General features: G+C 43.7%; 3 protein-coding genes across 8 annotated transcripts in view; 1 reads left to right on the top strand and 2 right to left on the bottom strand.

Annotated features, from left to right (window-relative positions):
• Positions 1 to 11,253, top strand: part of LOC132256612 (neuropeptides capa receptor) — a 32,274-nt gene extending 21,021 nt beyond the window's left edge. For all 4 annotated transcript variants that reach the window (XM_059753139.1, XM_059753130.1, XM_059753142.1 and 1 more), the window contains 5 exons: positions 118 to 162; positions 258 to 357; positions 4,586 to 4,754; positions 5,801 to 5,917; positions 10,433 to 11,253. In XM_059753139.1, the coding sequence (XP_059609122.1) occupies positions 118 to 162; positions 258 to 357; positions 4,586 to 4,754; positions 5,801 to 5,917; positions 10,433 to 10,678 (677 nt within the window). In that variant the 3' untranslated portion in view covers positions 10,679 to 11,253. The remainder of the gene's footprint in view (positions 1 to 117; positions 163 to 257; positions 358 to 4,585; positions 4,755 to 5,800; positions 5,918 to 10,432) is intronic.
• A 1,094-nt stretch (positions 11,254 to 12,347) lies between these two features.
• On the bottom strand, positions 12,348 to 13,664 carry LOC132262637 (peptidyl-prolyl cis-trans isomerase D). Its single transcript, XM_059762001.1, has 3 exons — positions 13,527 to 13,664; positions 13,250 to 13,470; positions 12,348 to 13,188 (listed from the first exon to the last, which is right to left on the bottom strand). Exons 1-3 carry the CDS (start codon positions 13,594 to 13,596, stop codon positions 12,397 to 12,399), a joined length of 1,083 nt encoding a protein of 360 aa, XP_059617984.1. The 5' UTR covers positions 13,597 to 13,664; the 3' UTR covers positions 12,348 to 12,396.
• Positions 13,665 to 13,810: 146 nt separating this feature from the next.
• Positions 13,811 to 22,056, bottom strand: LOC132262419 (mediator of RNA polymerase II transcription subunit 12). Of its 3 annotated transcripts, XM_059761801.1 has the most exons (7): positions 21,872 to 22,056; positions 17,591 to 21,771; positions 16,057 to 17,509; positions 15,462 to 15,999; positions 15,347 to 15,370; positions 14,150 to 15,190; positions 13,811 to 14,088 (listed from the first exon to the last, which is right to left on the bottom strand). In XM_059761801.1, the coding sequence occupies exons 2-7, from the start codon at positions 21,754 to 21,756 to the stop codon at positions 13,928 to 13,930; spliced, it is 7,383 nt and encodes a 2,460-aa protein (XP_059617784.1). In that variant the 5' UTR covers positions 21,757 to 21,771; positions 21,872 to 22,056; the 3' UTR covers positions 13,811 to 13,927. The 3 variants fall into 3 exon arrangements, with proteins under 3 accessions (XP_059617784.1, XP_059617710.1, XP_059617864.1); XM_059761727.1 differs by having other exon boundaries at positions 17,591 to 22,056; XM_059761881.1 differs by lacking the exon at positions 15,347 to 15,370 and having other exon boundaries at positions 17,591 to 22,056.
• Between the last annotated feature and the right edge of the window lie 27 nt (positions 22,057 to 22,083).

Below are 22,083 nucleotides of genomic sequence, written 5' to 3'. Positions count from 1 at the left end.
ACAGAAGATTCATTTACAGTGCATAAAAGACTTGCAGAAATTGCATGGAATTCTTCACTTAAATAATTATGCATCTTTGCCTTGATTCACAAATTTATCTTCAAATTTCCTTTTCAGCTGCTGTCGTCATTTTTTTCTTTGTTTGCTGGGTCCCATTTCATGGTAAGATTATTGCACAACAATACCTTTTCTGCCACTATTTAATTTATATGTGCCCTTTTATTATTTCATGTGTTCCGGTTTCTCCTTTTATACAGCACAAAGATTATTGTATTTGTACGGGCAGCAATGGGATTATTATGGAATCGTGAATGAGTGGCTGTTTTTCTGTGGTGGAGTACTCTACTATATTTCATGGTAAGTATTTGTGAGTAGGGAACAAGAAAAGCAGGATGGTTTGAGGGGATCTTAGAGAAAAGTAGTCCAATGTCAAAGCCCATAAGAAATTGTTTTGGGGGAAGAAAAAACAAGGACGGACTTTTTACGGATTGGGTACCTGAGAATCCGTTCAACTTGCAAATGAAATCCAACAAATCAAAGTGAATCAAGGCAATTTCAAGTGTTTATATATTGTGGAAGCCCTTGCGAAGGATGCCTCGTCTTTCGAACTAGGTTTATGTACATATTCAAGATTTCTTCTACAGAATCGTTTTGTTATTTTGCAGCATATATAATATATGGAGTGTTTCTTCATGCATATTATGTATGCTGTATCGCACGTAAGGGGTGATATTGGAGATATACGTGCATATATAGCATGTTGTCCCAGATCAGGGTAATCAACGTCTTCACACAATCGCTGGATCGTGAAATTGCCCTTGTGCAAATATGCGATTTTTTTCCACTTTGGACAGAAAAGTGCTTTAGTTTTTGCCACATATGAATGTGATATTACTTCACATGCACATTCTCTTCTGAATGCTTCCAATTTCTCCCTATCACTCACTCTAGTCTGAGTGACTTTTCAAGTAAGGGTCCAAGCACTATCTTGATTGGCTCTCTTCTTTGCTCAAATCTATCTAATCTATTGAATAGGTGCTTTGATTTTTACCGAGACAAGATACTTTAGGGATTGGAGAAACGATTGTGAAACTGGCTTCACTTTGTTGGCTACAATAAGAGTCTCTATAAGCCATATTTTTTGTCGAAGAGATTTACAGGCATTTCAACAACAATAGAGTAATCATTTAACTTATATAGATGGGTAGCATTTGAAACATGGATCTGTGGTTTTATCTCTATGGAACTTGCTATGGAATCATTAATTTCAACTTGAGAAACTCTTCCCTGACAATACCAAAGTGAAAATCAACAAATTGCCAACAATAAAACACTCGAGTCACTCAGAACACGAAATGAGAAAATTGATTATCCAAAATTTCTCTTCCTCCAAATAAATTCGATAAGAGATGTTTTACTTGTGACATTTTCAAGCAATTATAGATGAATAGGTGTATGATTTATTGTTTCCGTGAGAAAGTTCGCAGGACACTGATAAAATTTAAATATTGAAGAAAGTTCTTGCAAAGATACTCCAAAATAAAATTAACGCCACCGAAAAGCATTTGAAAGACGATTTATACAATCTAAGAACATTGTGCCTATAGACATTCGTCGCAGAATCAACAAATCCTTTCAATTTAATAATGTTTATCGTCAATATTTGTATAAGAACAAACGATTAAAAATTATTGTTGAATAAAATACTTTCCATGGCCTCAAGAATAATGTGAAGTAGACTTCTAAATACCATCCAATAAATTAAGACTTGGTATTGATTTAACCAGGAAAATAAAACTTCTTATCTTTGACCTCAACTAGTGCGGACGGAAGGGCCTGGAAAACTTTTAAATCCCAATTTCAAGTTCAAGGCAGTAAATTTCGAGGCGTGATGCGAAAATCGATCAACTCTTCTTTGTTCGCACAGGGCGAGACATGGAAAATATTTTTGTATTTTTAGAACCACCCAAGCTGGCAAGAAAGAGCCAAAAGCGAATATGCAAATGCAACTTTTTCCTCTCTTTGGGCAATCGTTGTTTTCGCTAGGACTTTTCTCACTGTCGGACTATAATTCGCATTATAGAGAGATGTCTCGGGTGCTGTCTCGATAAAAAGAGGGAATATATTTTTTAGATTCATAATAATGCGCCAAAGTTGTTGAAAAGTTGTCATGTGGTGCAGAGCATATTAAATTAGAAGTTCTCACTGCTTCAATTCTCCCAAGGGTATTGTTCGTAAGCGCAGCTTCTGGTATGAAGAGGCTCACAATTATGTGTAAAGTGATGTAATTGCGAAGAGAAAAGTATGTATAGCCAGAGGATCTTATGTATCGCATAATTTTCTGTGTGGAATGCCTTAAAATGTTGCATTAGAAGACTTTTCCTGGGTTTGTGTGAACAAGGTCGAAAGAAGGAAATCAAGGAAGTAAACTAATATTTTATATCACACATTTTCAAGCTGCTTTGATGACTTTTCGAGTGGAAAACTGCGCTTATCATTCTTCAAATGATGCTTTCTCAGCAATAATGTCTCACAACAATGCGGACGTCCGTTGGCGTTGGGTGTGGAAAATCACTGGCGAAAATGGATGATGAAGAGGGTGGCTCATATTACATTTTCAAATCTATCCCCTAGAAACAGAATAGTATCAATAACGAAACTAAGGAAACGTGAAGTACAGAGACGTTTGTATAAGTTGGTAAAACTTTCTCAGAGCCCGTAAGAAACTAAGAAACAGACTTGTTGTCCTGAAATATTTGCATATGATTAGCCCTCTGTGCAAAAGTAAGAAAGAAGAATTGTTCCTTCGAAGTCGTGTCAGTGGTCACAGATATGGGTTTTATGTGATGTGGCAAAAGCAATATTGGCTCTCTAAGTGACATTGCATGAAGGTTGAATTAAATTTTGTGCTATGAATAATGACATTTGGGTGAGGAGGGCCGAGGCCGAATCTGCCCAGAAAAAAGTCTGTCGTTGTTTTGAGAGATGGGAAAAAAGTCTCATTTATTTTCTCATGAGCTTCTCACCATGTCCCACAACAGTTTTCCCACCCGGATACCTTTAAATGTGGAAGCTAAGTAACCGTCTAGGGAGCAATTTTCTGATGTGTGGGTGAGATACGCTGCCACTTCTTAATGATGCCTCGCACTTTGAGCTCCCAACATGGGTGAAAGGGGATGAAACTCGGGAGTGCCATCATAAGTTTGATAGTCTTCCCACATTTGATAAGATAAAGTGGGGATACAGTGAATTATTTACTCTGGCTCCCCAACAAGGGAAAAAAGTTGGGGGAAAAAGGCGAAATCAAATACTGTCTCGTTCAGCGTCCAACCAGATGGAAAACATATCCTTGAGGCTTGGCATGGAAAAGACCGTAGAACAATTGGCAAAAATATTAGGCTAGAAGCAAAGACGACAAACCACCCACTCGAGGCGGTGTTTGTCTCTTGAGAAGTATTTTGATGAAATATATGCAGTAATTATGGGCTTCGGTATTAATACAATTTCGGTGAAATCAAGCAAATACTCCAATACCACAGAGACCAGCTGGGATTACAGAGAAGGAGAGATGAAGAGAAATTAGTCAATAACCACTGTTCGACCAATCTTCTCCGTGAGACGAAGGTCCAGTGCTCTGGAAAGAGACACACTATGGGCGAGAAGCGTAATCCGAAACGACGGAAAAGGAATTGGGTGACAGGAAATTTCCCCAGATATAATATTTACGGAAATTCCAACCACAATGGCACTTATCTTAGTAACAAATCAGTTGCGACCTACAATGTCACAGGTTTTGAAATCCCATAGAAGTGATCTGACCGTAAATTTTTAATTAAATTATAATTATTTTTCATTCTTTCAAAACTTTGAGTGGAAATAGCTTTTATTGCTACATTCAAATTCCATGTGTAGCCGCTGAGTTTGTAAACGCTCACATCTCCAATATGAAATATTCATAACGGCTGCAGCTGTTGATTTATTATATTGAATATTAATCCCATTTGCGGGGCCTCCATTCGGAACTATGTACAGGACTGGAGAGGGTGAAGCCCTCGAACTTTCTGATCAAGTTTCTTCATTGTTCACAAAATTGGTGCGTGTGCGGTTTTATGGGCTATTTGGCAACTTGCAAGTGTGATCCTTTATTCACGGGCGTCATTCAAGGAAAATATTCAAAACGCGCCCACTTTCCCGCGTTAATTGCTGACACGTGTTTGTTAAAGCTGGCAGAGATCGTTCTCTGGAATTTCCCGCCCAATGGGAGATACTGCGAAATTACCGACGGATATAATTTATTGTCTTATCTCACGATGTCTGTAAATACGTGTCCTTGCCGCAATGTCCCCCAGTTGACAGGGAGAGTATTTCGATGGGGGAGTAAACGACATTCTACCTAATAATCTATTTAGTCAAATTGTACGACACTTTGAGCTACATATCCGATTTGAGAATTGGCATTTAATTAATCGGATTTTCTCCCCGATTGCCACGACTGTAATCTAAAATACTAATCCTACTCTTGTTGTTTTTTTCGTTTTCTCGACCACCATCTCCATCCCCCCATGGAAAACTGACGGTTCAACAGCACAATAAATCCAATTTTATACAATGTGATGTCACATCGCTACCGTGTCGCATTCAAAGAGACGTTATGTGGTCGGAGAGCAAACTATTCCTACAGTAACGGCTTTTCCACCGAGCAAACCAGCTTCAGGGAAACCACAATTTTAGGTGGATGCGAAAATTCTCATTTGGTAAGTGGTACTGGGAAATTTATTTGTAATCCATCATTTAGTAGAATGGAAGCTGATCCTCGATGCTCCAACAAAATATCATCTTCTTGCATACACTCACCCCCACCCATTACACAATTCAAGTGGAATCTTCTGCTGGCAAAAGCATGACTTTGGCTTAAAAGATGAAGCAGTTGCTGACATAAACGGCACACTTTTAGCTCCTTCGTTAAAGTGCTTTTGGCATTATGAATAAACGAAAATTCCAAGTGCCCAACTTCAACTTTGAAATGTTTAAATAAAACACCCTCTCGACTCTTAGTACGCTTTTAGTCTGTTCTTTTCACCGGCCGATACTTTCAACTCTTGAAATTGCTCAATTTGACCACCGTGGCCAATTAATCTGGGTGTCGCGCAACTGGAGAAAACTTCGCCATGTTTAATCAATTAAAAAGTAATCATTCATTAAAATTAAGTGCCTTTGCGTGAGCCGTTTCAATTTTATAAGGCAAAATCTAGTCAATTCACGCAATATTGATTACCTGTTTGCGCTGTGAATGACCATTAAATTTATATTCCATTAATTTACGTTGCTTTACACCAACTTTGTACATAAAAGCGTGCCAGAAATACACTTTTTGGTATGAAAGTTTTCAAGTGCAAACTTTTCTAATGGAAAGACCTAAAAGTATTGCGAAAGTGTCCTGCAATTCTGTATAGAATATATGAAAAATCGTTTCATATTAAATTATTATCCTTTTTGTGAGGCACATTTTCTCTCTGGTGAACATAAAATAATCTATTTTTCGCCAACAACAATCGAACGAAAGCTGTTGTGAATGCACAGCTCAAGATTGTAATAATTTCTATTCAATACTCAAGTACAATCTCCTGTGATCCGCCCACCGCTTCTCATGCATAAAAGAAAGATTTTACAAAGATCCACGAGGATAAGCGATGAAATGTGAAAATTCCCTCCCATCGTGATTTCTCTTCTCACAATGCACCCGTAAATCCTGTTGCAATGCAAAAGTGTTAGAAAGGACTAAGATTATGGGTGTTTTCAGATCCGAGTGCGGTCTCTGATGCCCAGCAAGAGATACTCGCGGTACAAGGAGCAGAGGAAGAGATTCGCGAGCAGTGTCAAATGGAAGGAGAGACTCGATGTGGGCGAAGCAATTAAGGTGAGCTATTTAATTGTGCAAGTGAACCAATTGTGTGGCCTCAAAACCACTGAGATTTACCACCGGGCGGAAAGTGCCAATAGTCCTGATCAAATTTACGATAATGTCCTCGCAGCCAAAGTGCTTTGATTGTTGGTTATGCCACTCGCCTTGAACTCTTCAAGTCACACTTACGAAAGCATCAGATCACTGTATTATTCAGCTTCAATTCTCCCTTTGTTCTTGACTCCTCAATTCCAGGAAATTGTTCTTTTCCCTGTTTGTGGAGCTTAAAGTTTATACTCTCGTTGTTTCTTGTCTAACTTCCGTCCGCTAGGAAATTGTTTCCCAATTTTTTTTTTACCATTGAAACATTCTCATTTGGCCCCCATTTAAATACGTGCGAGAGAATGAAAACGCAACAAGTCAGAAGTCAGAAATTTGATGTGATGTTTCATTTTCCGAAAAATACCGTAGAAAGGTGAATTTTCACAACAATCGAAAATTCTATTCTCTTCCCCGAAGTGTTTCAAAGAAGGAAAACAAATCCTTTGGCACAAAACGTCTGTTTGGCGTCATGTGATACAAGAAAATCTCTGTATATACCTTTTCGTTTTACACTCCTTGAGTGTTTATTTTCATGGGTATGCAACAAACATGGTGATAAATGAACGTGGAGGAAAATTGTGAATTGAATACTAAAATCCAATCGTAGACTCTCTCATTGCATCTGGAAATAAATCACTTCGTATATAACATCCTTGGGTATCACTTTGAGATGAAAAGTGGATTCAGGCAACACCATCAACGTCAAGAATTGTCTTCGGAGTCTCTCAGGCCAGAACACTTTATCTGCAATCACGTTTCCGTTGATGGGATGAAACTTGTAATCCCAAACTAATAAATTTCCCGATAAAATGTGACTCTGAGTGGGAGTATTTTTTAGTAAAATGACTTTGCGTGGCCCTGCTGCAGGCAAGGAATTTGATCGTTTTATTTGTACCAAAAAAATTTCCCCCTGAATGTGGGTGTTTTTTTTCAGGAAATATACTGTTAAATGTGGGAGGAGGATTTGATAGCTGATACTGGAATTGCTCTTAAATTTTGGGTGATATCATGTCTAGAGTGCGTGTGGGTGCAAATGATGCAATAAATTCAAATGATTTGGCAATATTATGTTGGCAGAGAAGTAAAGCACACTCACAGAGTAATGCATGAATATTGGCTCTAGGACCTTCCACATCTTCGCATCAATTTCACTAATAGAAATTGATGAGCGAAAGTCAGAGTGACTCATAGAAAATGTTAAGAGCGACACTGAATTGTATCAATGCTTTTCTGCAATTCCTTCTGATTATACGGAAAAGCCATAATTAAGCTATGAATGTCAATTGAATGAAAATTTGACATGCATGGCAAATTGAAGGTCTTCCAAGCAATCTAATGGTGAATTTCATTAAGAGAAAAAACACTCCTCTCTTTGTGCAATATCATGCACTGTAATTACAAATCCTGCCTTCTTCCCAACTCAGTCGGTGATCGTTCAATGTAGAAAAGTTAAGTGGGTGAAAGGGAACAAAAAAAGAGAAACCCACCCTTAAATGAATATCGACACGGTGAGAATTACTCAAGAGCAAATTGGTAAAATATACAGCAGAACAATACATAGATCGACTACTGTTGTTCTCTCTTGCAATTTAACTTTGTCCGCCCAGGAAAAACGTGTTAACATACAAGCAACAATGGGAAGTTTTGTTAAAATCGCATAGAAGAAAATGAAGCAGTTTCGACAAAACTTAAGATATCACTCGGAAACATTTTCACATATATGTTATACATATGTTGATCAAAAGGCAAGAAAAACAATCCCAAAGTAACTTACAAAATTCAGTAAGATGTAATAAAAAACAGCTTTCTACTGAAAAGCTCTCGGCATCTCTCAGTCCCTCATGCACGGTAAAATTAACCAGCATCCCCTCAAGAAGAATATTATGTTCAGAGTGAAATAAAAATTAAATTGCCTCTGCGGTCAGCTCATGAAGAGAATAGCAGAAAAGGTTCTCAATAAAATGATAACAATGGACCGTGGAAAAATACTTTAAGTGTGGAACATGTTGGAATTCAGAGCTTTAACTAAAGGCTATTCAGCCTTTTTCACTGTTCTCGTCCCGAATGACTTTCAAAATATTGATTTAGCGGAAATAATAAATGGATTAGGTGGAGTAATTCAACAATTTACATCCGCTTCCCTTTGCCATTAAGGTTGATGAATGCGAAATGTGGCCCTCGGTGAATTTATATGTTGTTAAATGCTTTAGCAATAATACGAACAACACTTTTTTTTCCTGTTTCAACACCCACACTGCGGCTTGTGCTATCAAAATCTCATCACCTTAAACCCCGGAGAAAATCTTTCCATTCATAATTCAACGATTGTAGCGTTGCCTAATAGAATATCCAAAAACTCATTCTTCGTCCTGGCCAACTTTCACCCCCCAAGAAGTGTTATTCTCATAAAGGCAGAATGCAAAAAGCGAGAAAAACGTAGCAAAAGTCGATTTTCAATTATTAAACAACAATTTCTACCATCAAATCCATCCTTTTTCCCCACTTTCGTGAATCCCAACTGTATCGAATATCTCAGTCTGGGCAAACTAAACCCCTTTAATACCAATTTACGATTTTTCTTGCCCACACCATCTAAATCATGGGTGCTTTTTCATTCAAGCTCGCGTTGCTCTTTTTCTATATAGTCTGGATGCCGGGCTAAAGTACTGGTAAATAAATAGGAAAACAGTCACGTCTCAAAGTGTCTGTGGAGTAAATATTTTCCAGAGTGAAATCGCATTTTTCACTCTCGTTTTCAACAATACCCCGTTTCGACCTGTTCCTAAGCCTCTCTCGTGGTAATCAAACATTCAGAAATAACATCACCCAGGATGGAATCAATTTACGTCGATTTCAATACCCATATCAAATGTCTTTCGACAATTTTCCTAATGTATCTCTTACACACCTATAAATTTTCACCGAAACCCGGCGAAATCCCAGGAAATTGCGACATGGTGAATGTGACTCGATGATGTCTCAGAAGGCTCAAGCGAGTTTATTTTACAGGAAACTTTAATGTTGACACGCTGAAGCAACAGACCTCGGAGACCTCGGAGATAAATTAATTGTGGAAATTGTTATAAATTTAAATTACACGTGCCCGAAAAAAATCGATTTTATACATACACATCATACCTTGTCGAAACAACCTTTCAACTGAAAGCCTATCAAGAGCTGATCCTGTAATAAATGGCACTGTTTTTCAATTAATCTCAATGGTTTTCACTCCACTTTGTTCGCATTAACTATATACTCCAATTGGTGTTGAAACCCGATATTAAATTCACCATCGAATTTTCAGATAAACAATTAATTAAACATCCTGCAGGCATTTTAGAGTCTGTGCAGACGAAAAAAATTACAAATTAAATTTTCCACATATGAACCATATAAGTATTCTTCACTGTATTTCCTCGTTTAGGAGTAATTATTTCAGCCCTTGTAACATCGTACGTGCATAGATTCGAAAAAGCCGTACAATTTTGAACTTGAAGCATTAATTGTAAAAGTTTCATATGTGTTCTTCCCCTCTTGGTGGCTAAAATTTGCGTAGTATTCATATTCTGGATGTTTATATGCTGAAAAACTTGTGCACAAATTGCTTTTAATTTCGCTAAGGAGCATACATTTGCACGTGCAAGAATGTGGCAATTTATTAAGATGATTCTCCGACACAAGTGCGATGATCTCAATCTGATTATATTCGGACTGTTGAGGGAGTCTTGTGGAACCTCTTAAGTACCTTCCTCCAGATTACTCACTTCAACGCGCTTCAGGACAAATTGGGAGGACTCCAGTAGCGTAGCTTGTTATGCTCAGAGGAGCCACAAAAAGCTTTGAAATTGTGCAGTTGTGTAAGAAGAAAATTAATTTCTCATGTTCTGAATAGTGTTTTAAGTAGTTTTTTCCTCTTCGGTGAACGAGTATTTCCTTTCAAGCTTCTGAAAGGAGATATTAAAAAGAGGAGAAAAACCGTCAATGACTTGGCGTGCGTTGCCAGGAAAAGCTCAACCTTAAGTTCAACTAAGATGATGGAGAAATGAGAGGTTTTTTTCGAGAAACAGCAGTAAATTATATGCTGAGAAATAAACAAAATTCCATTAGTTTATCCTAAATAAAGGCATGAATCCCTCGCAAATTTATTCATTCTGACATGAAGAGCCTAAATAATTTAGAAAATATTTTTCCGAGTGCGAGGCTTCCTTTCGGCTCTCTTGATCTGCGGAACCCGGAATGGAATGCGTTGTTTTTGCTACGCCACTGCGCGATTGTATTGCGAAGGGAGGGTGCAAATTGATCAAGTTATGCGGACTTTCTGTAGCGAAAAGTTAGAAAGTTAGCAAGAAGTACATCATGTAAGGGAGTAATTTTATCATGCCGCATCCCATTTGATGAGTGCTATTGTTTTCTGCTCCATTTCCGCAGGAGGAGAAGAATCCCTCGGAGCTGAGCCAGAAGTCCGACGTAGTTGTGGTGATTGGGAACAGCATCAATGGTCGCCCCAAGTGTTACGCAACGACGGCCGCTGTGGTCCCGGAGAGCGAGTCCGCAGAGGGCGGAGGCGCTCATGAGGTGGCTGACAAGACTGCCTCCGGCCAGCCTCTCCTCGTCACATCAAATGGTGGCCACAGAAGCGACACGAGCTCGGATAAGGACGAGACGCGTATTTAATCAATCTTTCATTAGGCGTTCCCCACCAAACGGTGTTTTCCTGCCCATCTTCCCGCCACACTCCAAGCATCTCAAGGCATCAATGTGGGTACACCTTCTTTCCGCACTTCCGCCAAACAGACGCAGAAAGAGATGTTACCTAATCTTAGAATTTGTGTGAAGGTATAATAAATCTGTATAACTTTGTAATATAAAGAGCCACTATATAGGAACATCGTGTAATTAAATTGAACGTAATGAATTTAATTTTGTGATTCAAACTGTGAGATTTTATTGAAAAGTTGATATATAAGATGATTGTATAAGAAATATATAAGGCCAAGCAGTAAGAAATTGCTGGGACAAATACAAATTTGTGGCGCCATAGAGAGATGTGATTAAATTAATGATAAACCCACAGCTGTAATGCTTTGCAAAGAAACACAAAAAACTTTCAATTCACGGAAAATCCACACCGCAGAATGAAACTTTCCACCCCAAGTGAAACCACAACAGCATTCCCAATACCCTGCAAACTATTTCCCATACTTCGTTGTGGTTTAGTCCGCGGAAACAATTGGATCTCTTTCATCAATCCCACCCCGGAAGAGCATCGAGAGCACTGTGTCTCATTCAGCAGCTTTTTGAGAGTGAATTGCCAACAGCAGGAGGAAAAGAAAGATTAATTAACTTGAAAAATTGAATACATTTGTCACCATCTCAAGTGCTCACACCAACACTTTTCGCTCGGGTCCACTTTGTCCGGCTACAAACTCACACTCTAATGGTGGCTTTTTACTCTTTTCGCCTATCCATCCTTTTACCGATGGTAATTCCCACAAGAGACATGAGTCCTTACCCACATTTAACCCACACACATACACATAACATGTCCACCCATTCCACGTTGATGAGCAGCAAACTGTGTCTGCACTCAGAAGCAATGCAAAGGACACATTAATCCAACCGAAGTGTTACTGTGATGCCGGAAGCTTTTTTGTACAATATTAAACCTGTTATGTCCACCCGCACGTCGAGTTTCTCTTTCCCGTGACATTTAAATTTTTTCCCTAATACGAGCGGAAGCGCTCAGGGAGAAGTTACTTGCATCAAGATATCGCTCTAGTAGAAATTGAGGCACTTTCAGTCAGCTTCTCTTCCTGACTGAAGGCAGAAGATCACAGCAAACACAGCGAAACCATTGATTGAAGATAGAAAACCGCAAATTAGCAAATACGATCATTGATTTATTTATACAGTACGTCACATAAAAGCTACTTTTGATTTACCGTATCAATAGATTCACATTATATGTAGGTCATTGATAAAAAATTTCGCTTGTTTACAACCAACTGCGCGTTGTATTTTATACAATATCATTTCGCCTCCCAGAACACTGTCTTTTCACATTCATAAATCGGTAGGTAACTCCTTGAGACATTTACACACAGAATCTACAGCTAAAACCCTCAATGTTGATACATTCTTGCAGCGTGATTTCTCAGAGTGCAGCGATTTTTCAACAAGTTTGTGGTGCAAATGGTCGTATCACACACGGAGTGTCTTGGGCATTAATCTTAATTAAAGAGTTGGTTGGTCCATAATTATGTTACCCACGGGGGATCCCTTCAAAAATTCCCACCACGTTCCGCCACTCTGGTGGTGCATCTGGCCTCATTTCCATCCATCCATCCTATCAGTGCCTCTCCACGTCAATTATGCAACACTTACCGCAGCACTTATGACTGAAACATATTCTGAAAGTTCTTCTTCTCCTTGTCGCGATACTCCAGCAGGAAGTGCTTCGCCCTATTAAACTCGTCGAGGATCTTCTTGCAGTCAGGCACGAGGTTATAGGCTCGCTTGAGATCTTTGATTGCATTTTCGTAGTTTTTCAGCTCGATTTCCGCCTGCCCGCGACGAAAGAGCGCCTTAGAATTGCTGGGATGCAGCTTCAGGGCCTCATTGCAGATCTGTATCGCGTCATGGAAGTTGTGGGACTTGAGATGCACGGCAGCTATGTTGACACAGCTCATGGCATTGGCCTTCTCGAGGCGACACCGATCGGCGGCACACAGTGGCGCATTGCTGAAGAACTGGTAGTATCGGATGGCCTTGTTGTAGCGCCTTATCGCTTTGACATTGTCACCATTCCTGAAGTGGTAATTGCCCGCATTCCTTATTGTCGTGAGAATCTCCACCATTTGCTCGACATTGAACTCCAACACTGAGTCATCCCAGTCCAGCGGGAAAGGCGGCAACTGATCCAGCAGGCCATCGTTATCGCAGAAGCCCCAATCGGCGCCCTCGCTCAACTCCCCGCAATTCTCGATTACAATGCTGGCCGTAGGAGTGCCCTCGTCCGTCGTGACCTTCTCCATGTCACCCAGGATGCCCAAGCCACGCAACACGTAGCCCACCACCACATTAGTCCCGTCCAGATGAGAACAGTTGATGGCAGTGATGAAGAACTGAGAGCTGTTTGTGTTCGGCGCCCCATAGTTTGCCATGGAGACAGCGCCCTCGTCATGCTGCAGGCAAGAGAGTCACGTCAATAACACCGTCTGCACGACAAATTCTCAGAATACTCACAGGCAGGCTGAAGTTCTCATCCTCAAATGTGGGGCCATAGATGCTCTCGCCCACATCTCCTCCCTGAGCCATGAATATCCGCTGGACTTTGTGGAACTTGGTTCCGCGATAAGACAGAACCTTGCCAGAAGCAGTTCTCACCTCTCCCGTGCACAACAAGCGGAAGTTCTCGGCCGTCTTGGGAACAGAATCCTTCCGGAGCTCAATCACCATTCGCCCCACTGAAAAGTAAACAAACGCTATAGTGCACAGGGAAAACGCACTTTCACCATCTCACCTCTCTCCTCGTTGATTCGAATGTCCAGGAAGACGATGGGATTGCCTGGTAGTGGTCGCTTGAGGCCCATTTTGGTAAAAATGCCACGAAATATGTGCAAAAAATCCCTGCGTTGTTTGTTTTCTTGACATTTGCACAAATAATGACGTCACATTCGGCCTTTTCCACGAAAATGGCCGAGGAAGGAAACCACATTGACCGCAAGGCCCTCCGGTGGCAGGTATCAGACTGACAACTTTTAGTTGGAGAAATTCAAAAGATACCACAAAATATATGAGTGCTTCTGTGATAAAATGATATATTCTCCTACTACTGAATTGAATACAATGCTGAATAATAAATATAAAATATTTTGTAAATTTCTTAACTCTATCATCTCAATCTCAGTGGAATTGCCGCGGCTAATACGGCGGTGGTTGGTGAGGATACTGCTGGCCCATCATGTTCTGCTGATTCGGCATCTGCCGCTGCAGCTGGGCCACGAGAGCTGGTGTTTGCTGCTGACCCATGCCTTGGTTCTGACCCTGTCCCATTCCTTGCGGATTTGGCTGTTGTCCCATGCCTGAAAAACACACCAGAATAATGTTACAAACTGTCCTGGACAACCGCACTGGTCATCTTACTTTGCTGCTGCTGCATCATCATCTGCTGACGAATTCTCTGCTGGTTCACCTGATTCACCTGCTGGAACTGCTGTTGCTGCGCCTGGGTCGGTTTCCCGCCAGTTTGTCCTTGGCGCGAGTATGGCGGTGCTGCTCCCTGTGCCACCATGTTGTTCATGGTCACATTTGGCGCCGGCTGCATGTACTGCCCTCGGTTAGCCTGAAGAGCCCTCTGCTGCGCTATATATTCCGCCTGAGATGTTCTCTGGGCACTCATTTGGCTAAAATTGGTCATCATGGCCTGAGGCGCCGCTTGCTGGTTCATCGCCTGACCGCCGTAACCGCCAAAGTTCTGCGCCATTCCCTGGTACTGCTGATTCTGGAACATCGCCTGCTGGCCACCACCTTGCTGCATTGTCTGCATTCCTCCGGCACCCATTGTCTGGCCCACCATGCCTCCCGTGGCGCCTCCAGCACCTGTCACAGGAGCCTGTTGTTGCTGCTGCTGCATCATCCCGCCCGGAGCCTGTCCCATTGCGGTCGTCTGTCCCTGCGTCATCATGCCGCCACTCGCGGACGCCATCATTCCACCCGCCTGACTCATCATAGCCTGCGGTGCAGATTGAGCCTGACTCATTGGATTCTGGCCCATCTGCGACTGCTGGGTCATCAGACTGCCAGGACCCATGCCTTGACCGCCCATTGCTTGACCGCCCATTGTCTGACCACCCATTGCCTGACCTCCCATTGCCTGACCACCCATTGTCTGTCCACCCATAGTCTGTCCTCCCATGCCTTGTCCGCCCATGGCCTGGCCCATCTGACCCATATTCTGTCCCATCACGGGGTTCATGCTCTGCTGACCACCCGGACCCATCTGTCCGCCTAGACTCGCCCTCAGAGTGTTCCTCATGAAGGGAATCTGTTGCTGCCGCTGCTGCTGCATGTTGAAATTCGCACTTGTCGCCTGATTGCCCCCGATGAAGGGATGGCGCTGTCGCAGCATATTGGAGAGAGCCTGCTTTGATTGATTCGCCATGCTGGGCCGTTCGAAGCGATTCACTGCAAAACAAGTAAACAAGAATATGGTTAGAAAGTGTTGCTTTTTCCTTAGGAAATCACCTTTGCTTTAGTCTCAAATCATCATGGATTAAAGAAAGCAAAGGTTATTCCTTTTTTACAAAATCAATTCCAAACTGTGATCTAAGCCAAACCCACAGATGTCCTCTACAGTGGAAAATCCTTACGCACAAAGACAAAAGTGGAAAATCTTTAACATCGAAACTGAAACAATCTAGCTAGTGTTAAGAAAATACAGTCTTAAGATACTCACTCTGCTGTCCCATGGTTTGCTGGTTGTACATTAATTGCTGCTGTTGTTGTTGCATCGGATTAAATACACCCCATTGTTGCGGTCCCTGTTGCTGTCCTTGGGGTCCCGGCTGCTGTGGTCCACCCTGTCCCATTTGTGGTCCTCCCACGCCGAATGCAATGCCTCCCGGATTCTGGGGCTGCTGTGCCTGTGCCCCGACAGGAGCCTGCATCGGGTTGCCCTGTTGCATCTGCGGTCCAGGCATCATCTGGCCCGGATTCTGCTGCATAGCGCCTGGGCCTTGCTGATATTGCTGCATGCCCTGGTTCATCTGGTTCGCCATGTTCATCTGCATGGGACCCATTGGATTGTTTGGCATTTGAGGCTGCTGCTGTGGCGGCGCCTGAGGCTGTTGCTGTGGCTGATTGATGGGCATATTGGCCGGGCCAGGCTTCGGTTTTCTCGGTCGCCGACCCTTCATCCTCACCCGGCCATTAGCGCCTATCAGACCAGGTGACTGGTCCACAGATGAAGGCGTATCCGCCTTCATGTCCTCTTTCTGCAAAGACAACATCCTTACAAATGTGTCCTGCTTAGGCACCGCGGCGAGACTCACCGGTTTCTCCGGCAATGGCTCCAAGTCCTCCGGAGGCAGTGGCAGAGGCTCATAGAAGTAACTACTCGGCTTCACGAGACTGTGCGTGTGGTATTTTAGTAGCCGATGCGTGTCCTCGTATGCCAGCGGCTTGCGCTCCATCTTCACAGCGCCGAACCATGCCCAGGAAAGGGGAGCCGGATTCTTATGACCCTCCAGCAGATCCCACACACTCACGCGCTGCTTGTCCGCAATTCTCAATCCATGCTTCTTGTCGATGCTGTCGAAACCACTGATTTTGTTGCCCTTCGTGTCAGTCAATGAACTTGCGGAATCGCATGCAATCACTTCGCAAGTCTGTTTTGAGAGCGGCAAAAGTTGCCGGACAAACTTCACTGAGGCATTGTTCTTGTCGCCCAGCTCCTTTCTCAGCTTCTTCATAAGATTCGTGTAAGACTTCTTCGTGTCGTCGCGCTCCGACTGACTGTCTGAGACGAGAGTTGAGTGAATCAGAGTGGCAAGCATGTCTAAAACAGTGGTAAAGAGCTCAGAGTTGTTGGTCAAGTCAATCACACCCTGTGATATCAATTGAGCCAGGAGAATTGCCCAGTCAGTCGTGGAGGCGGCGTTCTTCTGAATCGAATCAAACATACCACCAACTAAGGAAAACCTCAGCTGAAGGGCGTCCAGCATTGATTCTCTGCCTTGGGGATCTTCTATTCCTCCAATTCTCTCCATTTCCTTGTTGGATTGCAGGAATTGTGACAATTGCGAATGAAGTGATGTCAGTAAACCCTCCTTTTGCTCATCTTGGCCTTTGAGACAAGTCAAAACCAGTCCCAGGAATGGTTGATGACTCAGTTGAGTTGTGGCCTTTCTCTTACTGCAACTGCCACCTCCGTTGCTACTCCCATTGCCACTGTCTCTGCCCTTCGCTCCGAAGAAATTTGTGCTCTCCAACACCTGACCGGCCACCCGTAAAATTCTCCCTTGCACTTGACTGGGCAATTTGGACACCAGCGGCGCTACCAACCATATAGACGGCTTCTCTTGCTTCGTCCCAATCATGCTCACTTGGAACACATCAATTGCCGCTCTCGCCACAGTGTCCAGCCAATTTGTTAGTTCAGCAGAACTGGAGTTAGTCTGCTTGAACATCAACTGGAGATCTAGCCAGGAGATTCGGAGAGACCACTGCTCTAGATTTTCAAGAATCCGCACAATTATGGACTTCTGATCCATTTCTGCCTTCATGTTAGACTCATTCTCAGCATAACAGATCATATGAAGAAGTCTCTGAGCTTGTTTTGGCGTCAGCATTGTATCTATGAGCATTCCAGGCTGACAGAGTTCTTCTGCATTCTGCAGGCATCGCTCCAACACCCATTCCTGGGAGCAAATCTGTCGGAGGACGTGTTGAGCAAAGTCATATAAGCTGGATGCATTTTCGCTATGAACGCTGTGACTTTGTTGACTGGAAGAAAAGAGAAATAGAACATAGAATACACAGTTTATTTTGTTACTTTTCACTCATAAAAAAATTAAAATCACTCACGTGGAGTCCAACATTGGCTCGTCACAGTTGCCCAAAAGTCCAAATTCACTTGTTCCGAGAATGTGGCTCAGATCTCCAGCTGTTCCCATGCTTTTTGGCGTGCTGCCGGGATGAACAGGTGTATTGAGTCCACTCCTTTTTCCACCGCTGTGCACTGATGACGCCTTGTGAGCCATTGCATCGCCCACAACAAGAATTCCCTTGAGGACAGCCAGCACAGGAGCCACCGCGATGTTCTTGTGAGCTGCGGCTAGCAAATGTCTATCACAACTCAGCTTGATGTTGCACGCCGGTCCGGAAATGATGGGATTGGGCGAAGTACTGACTGAATAGAGTCCCGGCTGGGGAATTTCGATGGTCTTGAAGAGACGCAGCAGAAGATGGCACGTCAATCGAGCGCCAGCCTCAGCTTCGGGTGTCATATCCCTTCCAGCCCCATTGCAAACAGTCACCAAAGCCGGCAAAGCCACGCTGGCCACAAAGTTTTCCAGTGAGAAGCAGTGTCGCGCCACGAGGATGCACGTGAACACCGCGAGAGCGTTGTGAATGCTGAGATTTTGGACATCTACCTGGCTCACGATTTCCGGATAGAAAGTCTCATTGCTGGAGCCACAGAGTGCGACCAGAGCTCCTAACCATTCGGCGCTCAGAGTGTTGCAGCAAGCCGTCAGCTCAGCGCATGTGGCCGCGATATCATTGAGACGGTCATTGTCATTCTCCCGCACCACCGCCAGGATTGCGTTACACACGAAGCTGTAACGATTAGCGCCGGACTCGTTAAGTAATCTTCCCATGCCCGTCTCAATCTTTCCACCGCGCTTCGGATGCGCAAAGATGTCCACCATGAACTCACGATTGTAAATATGCGTGGAAGCCTGGATCTGCACAGTGGAGTAGAGAGCTTGTTTGATCTTTGGGTAAGCATTGTGGAAAGGTTCAGTGGGTTGCGGCTTTGTCTTCAGGAGTGAACATGAGCTATATAGGTCGAATAAGTACGCCAGAATGCATCTCTCAGCAGAACTGCAGTCTCCGGGATTTGTCACGTGCTTCACCACCTTGCACAGTCCCTCAAACACCGCAGAAGTCTGTTCTGGGGACAGCAAGAGACAGCAGTGGTACCTCCTCAGCACGCCCACGACATACAAACTCAAAGATGTCGTATAGTTCCTCACAAGAGTGGAACTCTTTGCAATTAGCTGACTCTCCACCTCTGGCAACTCCTTCAGAATCTGAATGCACATGTCAATGAGTCCATAGATATTGAATGCCATCTCCATGAGATCAAAGAGAAAAGCGACGTGCTCCTGCACGGGCAGATAATTGCTGTTCCCCAGTGCAAAACTGTTTAACATCTCCTGCACAGTCACCGCACATTGCCAGGTGACAAAGTGCTGATCAAAGTATGACATTGACTGACACTTGTTGGTGGTGGACTCAAAGTTGAACTCACTCCTCGAATGTTTCTTCACTTTCCCACCTTCGGCCACATCGATGCTGAACTTCTTGGAGAAGAGTTTACAGATCTCCTTAGACATCTTCTTCACCGCATGCTTCTTCTCATCCCTCTCCTTGCCAACACCAAACAGCAAGATGTAGCGCTGATTACAATCATGCTGAGACGCCACATCTCCATCCTGACTTAGTGGAAAGTGTTTGGTGTACAGGAAATGCCTGGACACTGTTGAATCCGTCCCTATGCCAATATGAGAAGCACCCTGAGTGGAATTCTCAGGATCTTTGGGACTATCTGGCGCGTCCAAGGAATTCTGCTGATCCGACTTGATGTGCTGAAGCAATTTGTCCAAATCATCATCCACATTGCTATCATCAAACTCCTCAATCTTTGACTTGAACTCAATGCCCGCAAATACATCTTCATCGAGTCCAGGATGCATTCCCGGAGACGCTTTCGTGGGATTGGATATTGGTCCAGGTGGAATTACATTTGTGTGCGGCTGAGTTGCAGATATACCCTTGGTGGTAAGGTCTCCACGGGCAATCAGCGTGCACATGTATCCATCATGGGAGAAGACATCGTGGCGAATCAACTCACTAAACAGATGCACAAGATTCGTGAACTGGGAACGATTTTGCGGATTTCCATTCTCTTCCAGCACTGGAGCGTCATTATCCAGAAAATTCATCAGAATCTTCTGAAATACTGGAGATCCGTTGACACCTGCACCTGAGCTGATCGAATCCTTGTCGTCCGAATTGCCGTTTGTGGCCTCATTTTCATTTGACGAAGTCACTTCCGTCTGTCGCTTATCCAGTAACCAGGCTACAGCCATGGCTCGATGCTCTCCCCAGCGTTGCCAAGACACTGCCCATTCACAGAGGATCTTTATGATCGGAGCATCCTGATTTGGATCATATTCCACTTTCGTTTCTTTGCCTTCAGAAACTGAGGAGTGATCTTTGGAGCCTCCATTGGAGCCTCCCGAGGCCACTGAAGAAGCGCTGGATGGGAAAATTCTTACATAGAGCGTCTCTAGAGAGTTACTTGTGTCCATGCGATCAAAACAATGGGAATCGAGAGCGTCCAGTGTAGACAAGATGCGATTCCCTGTATTCCCAGTGATTGATTGCCACTTGTCTGTGCACCAACGCGCTTCAGCGTGCTTTGAGCGCGTCTTTATGCTCTCCTCGACAACTCTAAGTTGCTTCCTGATCTCCTCATTGGCTTCCGTGAAGCGCGGTGGCATTGGTAATGCAGACGGGGAGATTGGAAGGTGATCCAGAGGACTTCCAATGAATATTGAAGAAGCGCGATTCTCCCCAATGCCACACCATACCAGAGATGTGGCACACTCAATTGTGATGACCTGAATTATGGCGCTCCACTGAAGGATGAGATCTCTGTGATGTGGACAGGACATGTATTCGTTGAAAAAGGTGTAAGGATTTCCAGGCGTATTCCCATTAGCCATCACAATCTTGCTTTTCTCCTTGTAGTCAGAATTCTCCTGCATTTTACTGCTCCCTTCTGGATTTTGTGTCTCTTGGGTTTCTGTCTTAACACTGCCATTTGCCGGCGCCATAGCGGCGTCTTGGGTAAATATGTGACCATTCTCGACAGCACTGTTGATCATATGCCCCATCTTCTTGCACACTAGATAAGCCAAGCGTCTGGACAATCGCTCAGACTGCACAAAGTCTGACATGTACTGGAGAGCGAGGGGCAGGAAGAGCTTCAAAAGGCCATCATCTGTTGGCTGAGAGCGCACCTTGTCCAGCAGATCCAGAATCCAATTGAGAAATTCATGCTTGTCCAGCAATCCCTCCTCATACATGTATTTGCTGAGTTGGATACAGTAATTCCACTGCCTAAGGGCGTGCTTGTGTTCGTCTTGGGGTGAAGGCGGGGCCAGAATGCTCGTTGTGGGAGTAGAGCCCATATTTCCTGGACTGTGCATGCTCGAGGCGGGGCTGGTGAGGGGAGTGGGCACTGTGTTGGTGATAGAAGTTGTGGATGAGGCTTGAGAAGTTGGCGTGGAAGCGTTTGTCGCGCTGGTCTGGAGTTTCTCCGGCAACACGCCCTGGTAGTAGTGCTCATGGAGCTTGGGAATGAGTTCTCGCATGAACTTGATCATGGTTCCTGTCCACTCTGTTGCCGGATCTGGCATCTGGCGCTTCTTACTCTTCGCCTCGGATTGCGCCACTGTGTATGCCGAGCTTAACTTGATAAACCACGACGCCCGTTGCATGCTGACTTGATTCTCGCACAGCATTGCGAAGATTTCCTCTTTCTTGTTGAACGATGGCGCTCGCTTGGCCAGACTCGCCAGCGGTTTCGTCCCAGCCAAGTCCTTGAACCAAGTGTCCAAGGTGGCCTTTGTGCGTCCCGTTACAGGCCAGAAGTTCTCCTTCAGGTTGATCTGTTGCTTCTTCCGCCCGGTGTCCTGCAGCGTCATCAATTCCTCCTTCTTGGACAGGATGGCATTGAAGAACGATCCAACCTTGCTGGCGGTCACATTGTAATTTCTTGCCGTCCCGAACTCTTCCATATGCGGCAACAGAGTGAAGCCCTGCTTTACGTTGGACGATGTCAGCTCATCCTCCTTCTGCTTCGCCTCTTGTGGATAGATGTCCGGAGGCCCCAGGCGAGGCCTCTTGAGGGGCCTCTTCTTTTTCATATCGTAAATTAAGTGGTTGTACACCGACATTGTCCCAGTTTTCCTCTACGTCATGCACAAAGAAAAAATAACACAGATGAATCTCCTCGGCAAGGAAACTCTCAGAAGTTCATCAAAACAAATGTAGGTCGGCCATTGTTATTACTTGTCAAATGATCCGCACTATTTGTGCAATTTTCACACACCAAGACTTATCGCACTTGCAAAATTTTTACAATTCCTCACACTTTGCCACTTTAACTACATTTTTGTGATAAATTTAGAGCAATATCTCGCGAAAATGCGAAGGAAACTGCCAAATAAAATTTCACCCACGACGAGCAACACATAAACCGTGTGTTGCCATCGCTGACGTCT

The sequence above is a fragment of the Phlebotomus argentipes genome, unplaced genomic scaffold, assembly GCF_947086385.1.
Source record: "Phlebotomus argentipes unplaced genomic scaffold, Phlebotomus argentipes genome assembly contig_6, whole genome shotgun sequence".
NCBI classification, from domain to species: Eukaryota; Metazoa; Arthropoda; class Insecta; order Diptera; family Psychodidae; genus Phlebotomus; species Phlebotomus argentipes.
This window is presented reverse-complemented; position numbering and strand designations above follow the sequence as displayed.

Bases quoted from the DNA above. Each gene is read 5' to 3' on its own strand.
- LOC132262637 (XM_059762001.1), bottom strand. From the start codon at position 13,596: ATGGGCCTCAAGCGACCACTACCAGGCAATCCCATCGTCTTCCTGGAC. The intron at 13,471-13,526 runs GTGAGATGGTGA...TTTACTTTTCAG, and splicing joins TCGAATCAACGAGGAGAGAG to TGGGGCGAATGGTGATTGAG. The intron at 13,189-13,249 runs GTGAGTATTCTG...TCTTGCCTGCAG, and splicing joins ATGAGAACTTCAGCCTGCCT to CATGACGAGGGCGCTGTCTC.
- LOC132262419 (XM_059761727.1), bottom strand. From the start codon at position 21,756: ATGTCGGTGTACAACCACTTAATTTACGATATGAAAAAGAAGAGGCCC. The intron at 16,000-16,056 runs GTGAGTCTCGCC...TTGTCTTTGCAG, and splicing joins AGCCATTGCCGGAGAAACCG to AAAGAGGACATGAAGGCGGA. The intron at 15,191-15,346 runs GTGGGTTTGGCT...CTTGTTTTGCAG, and splicing joins TTCCACTGTAGAGGACATCT to TGAATCGCTTCGAACGGCCC.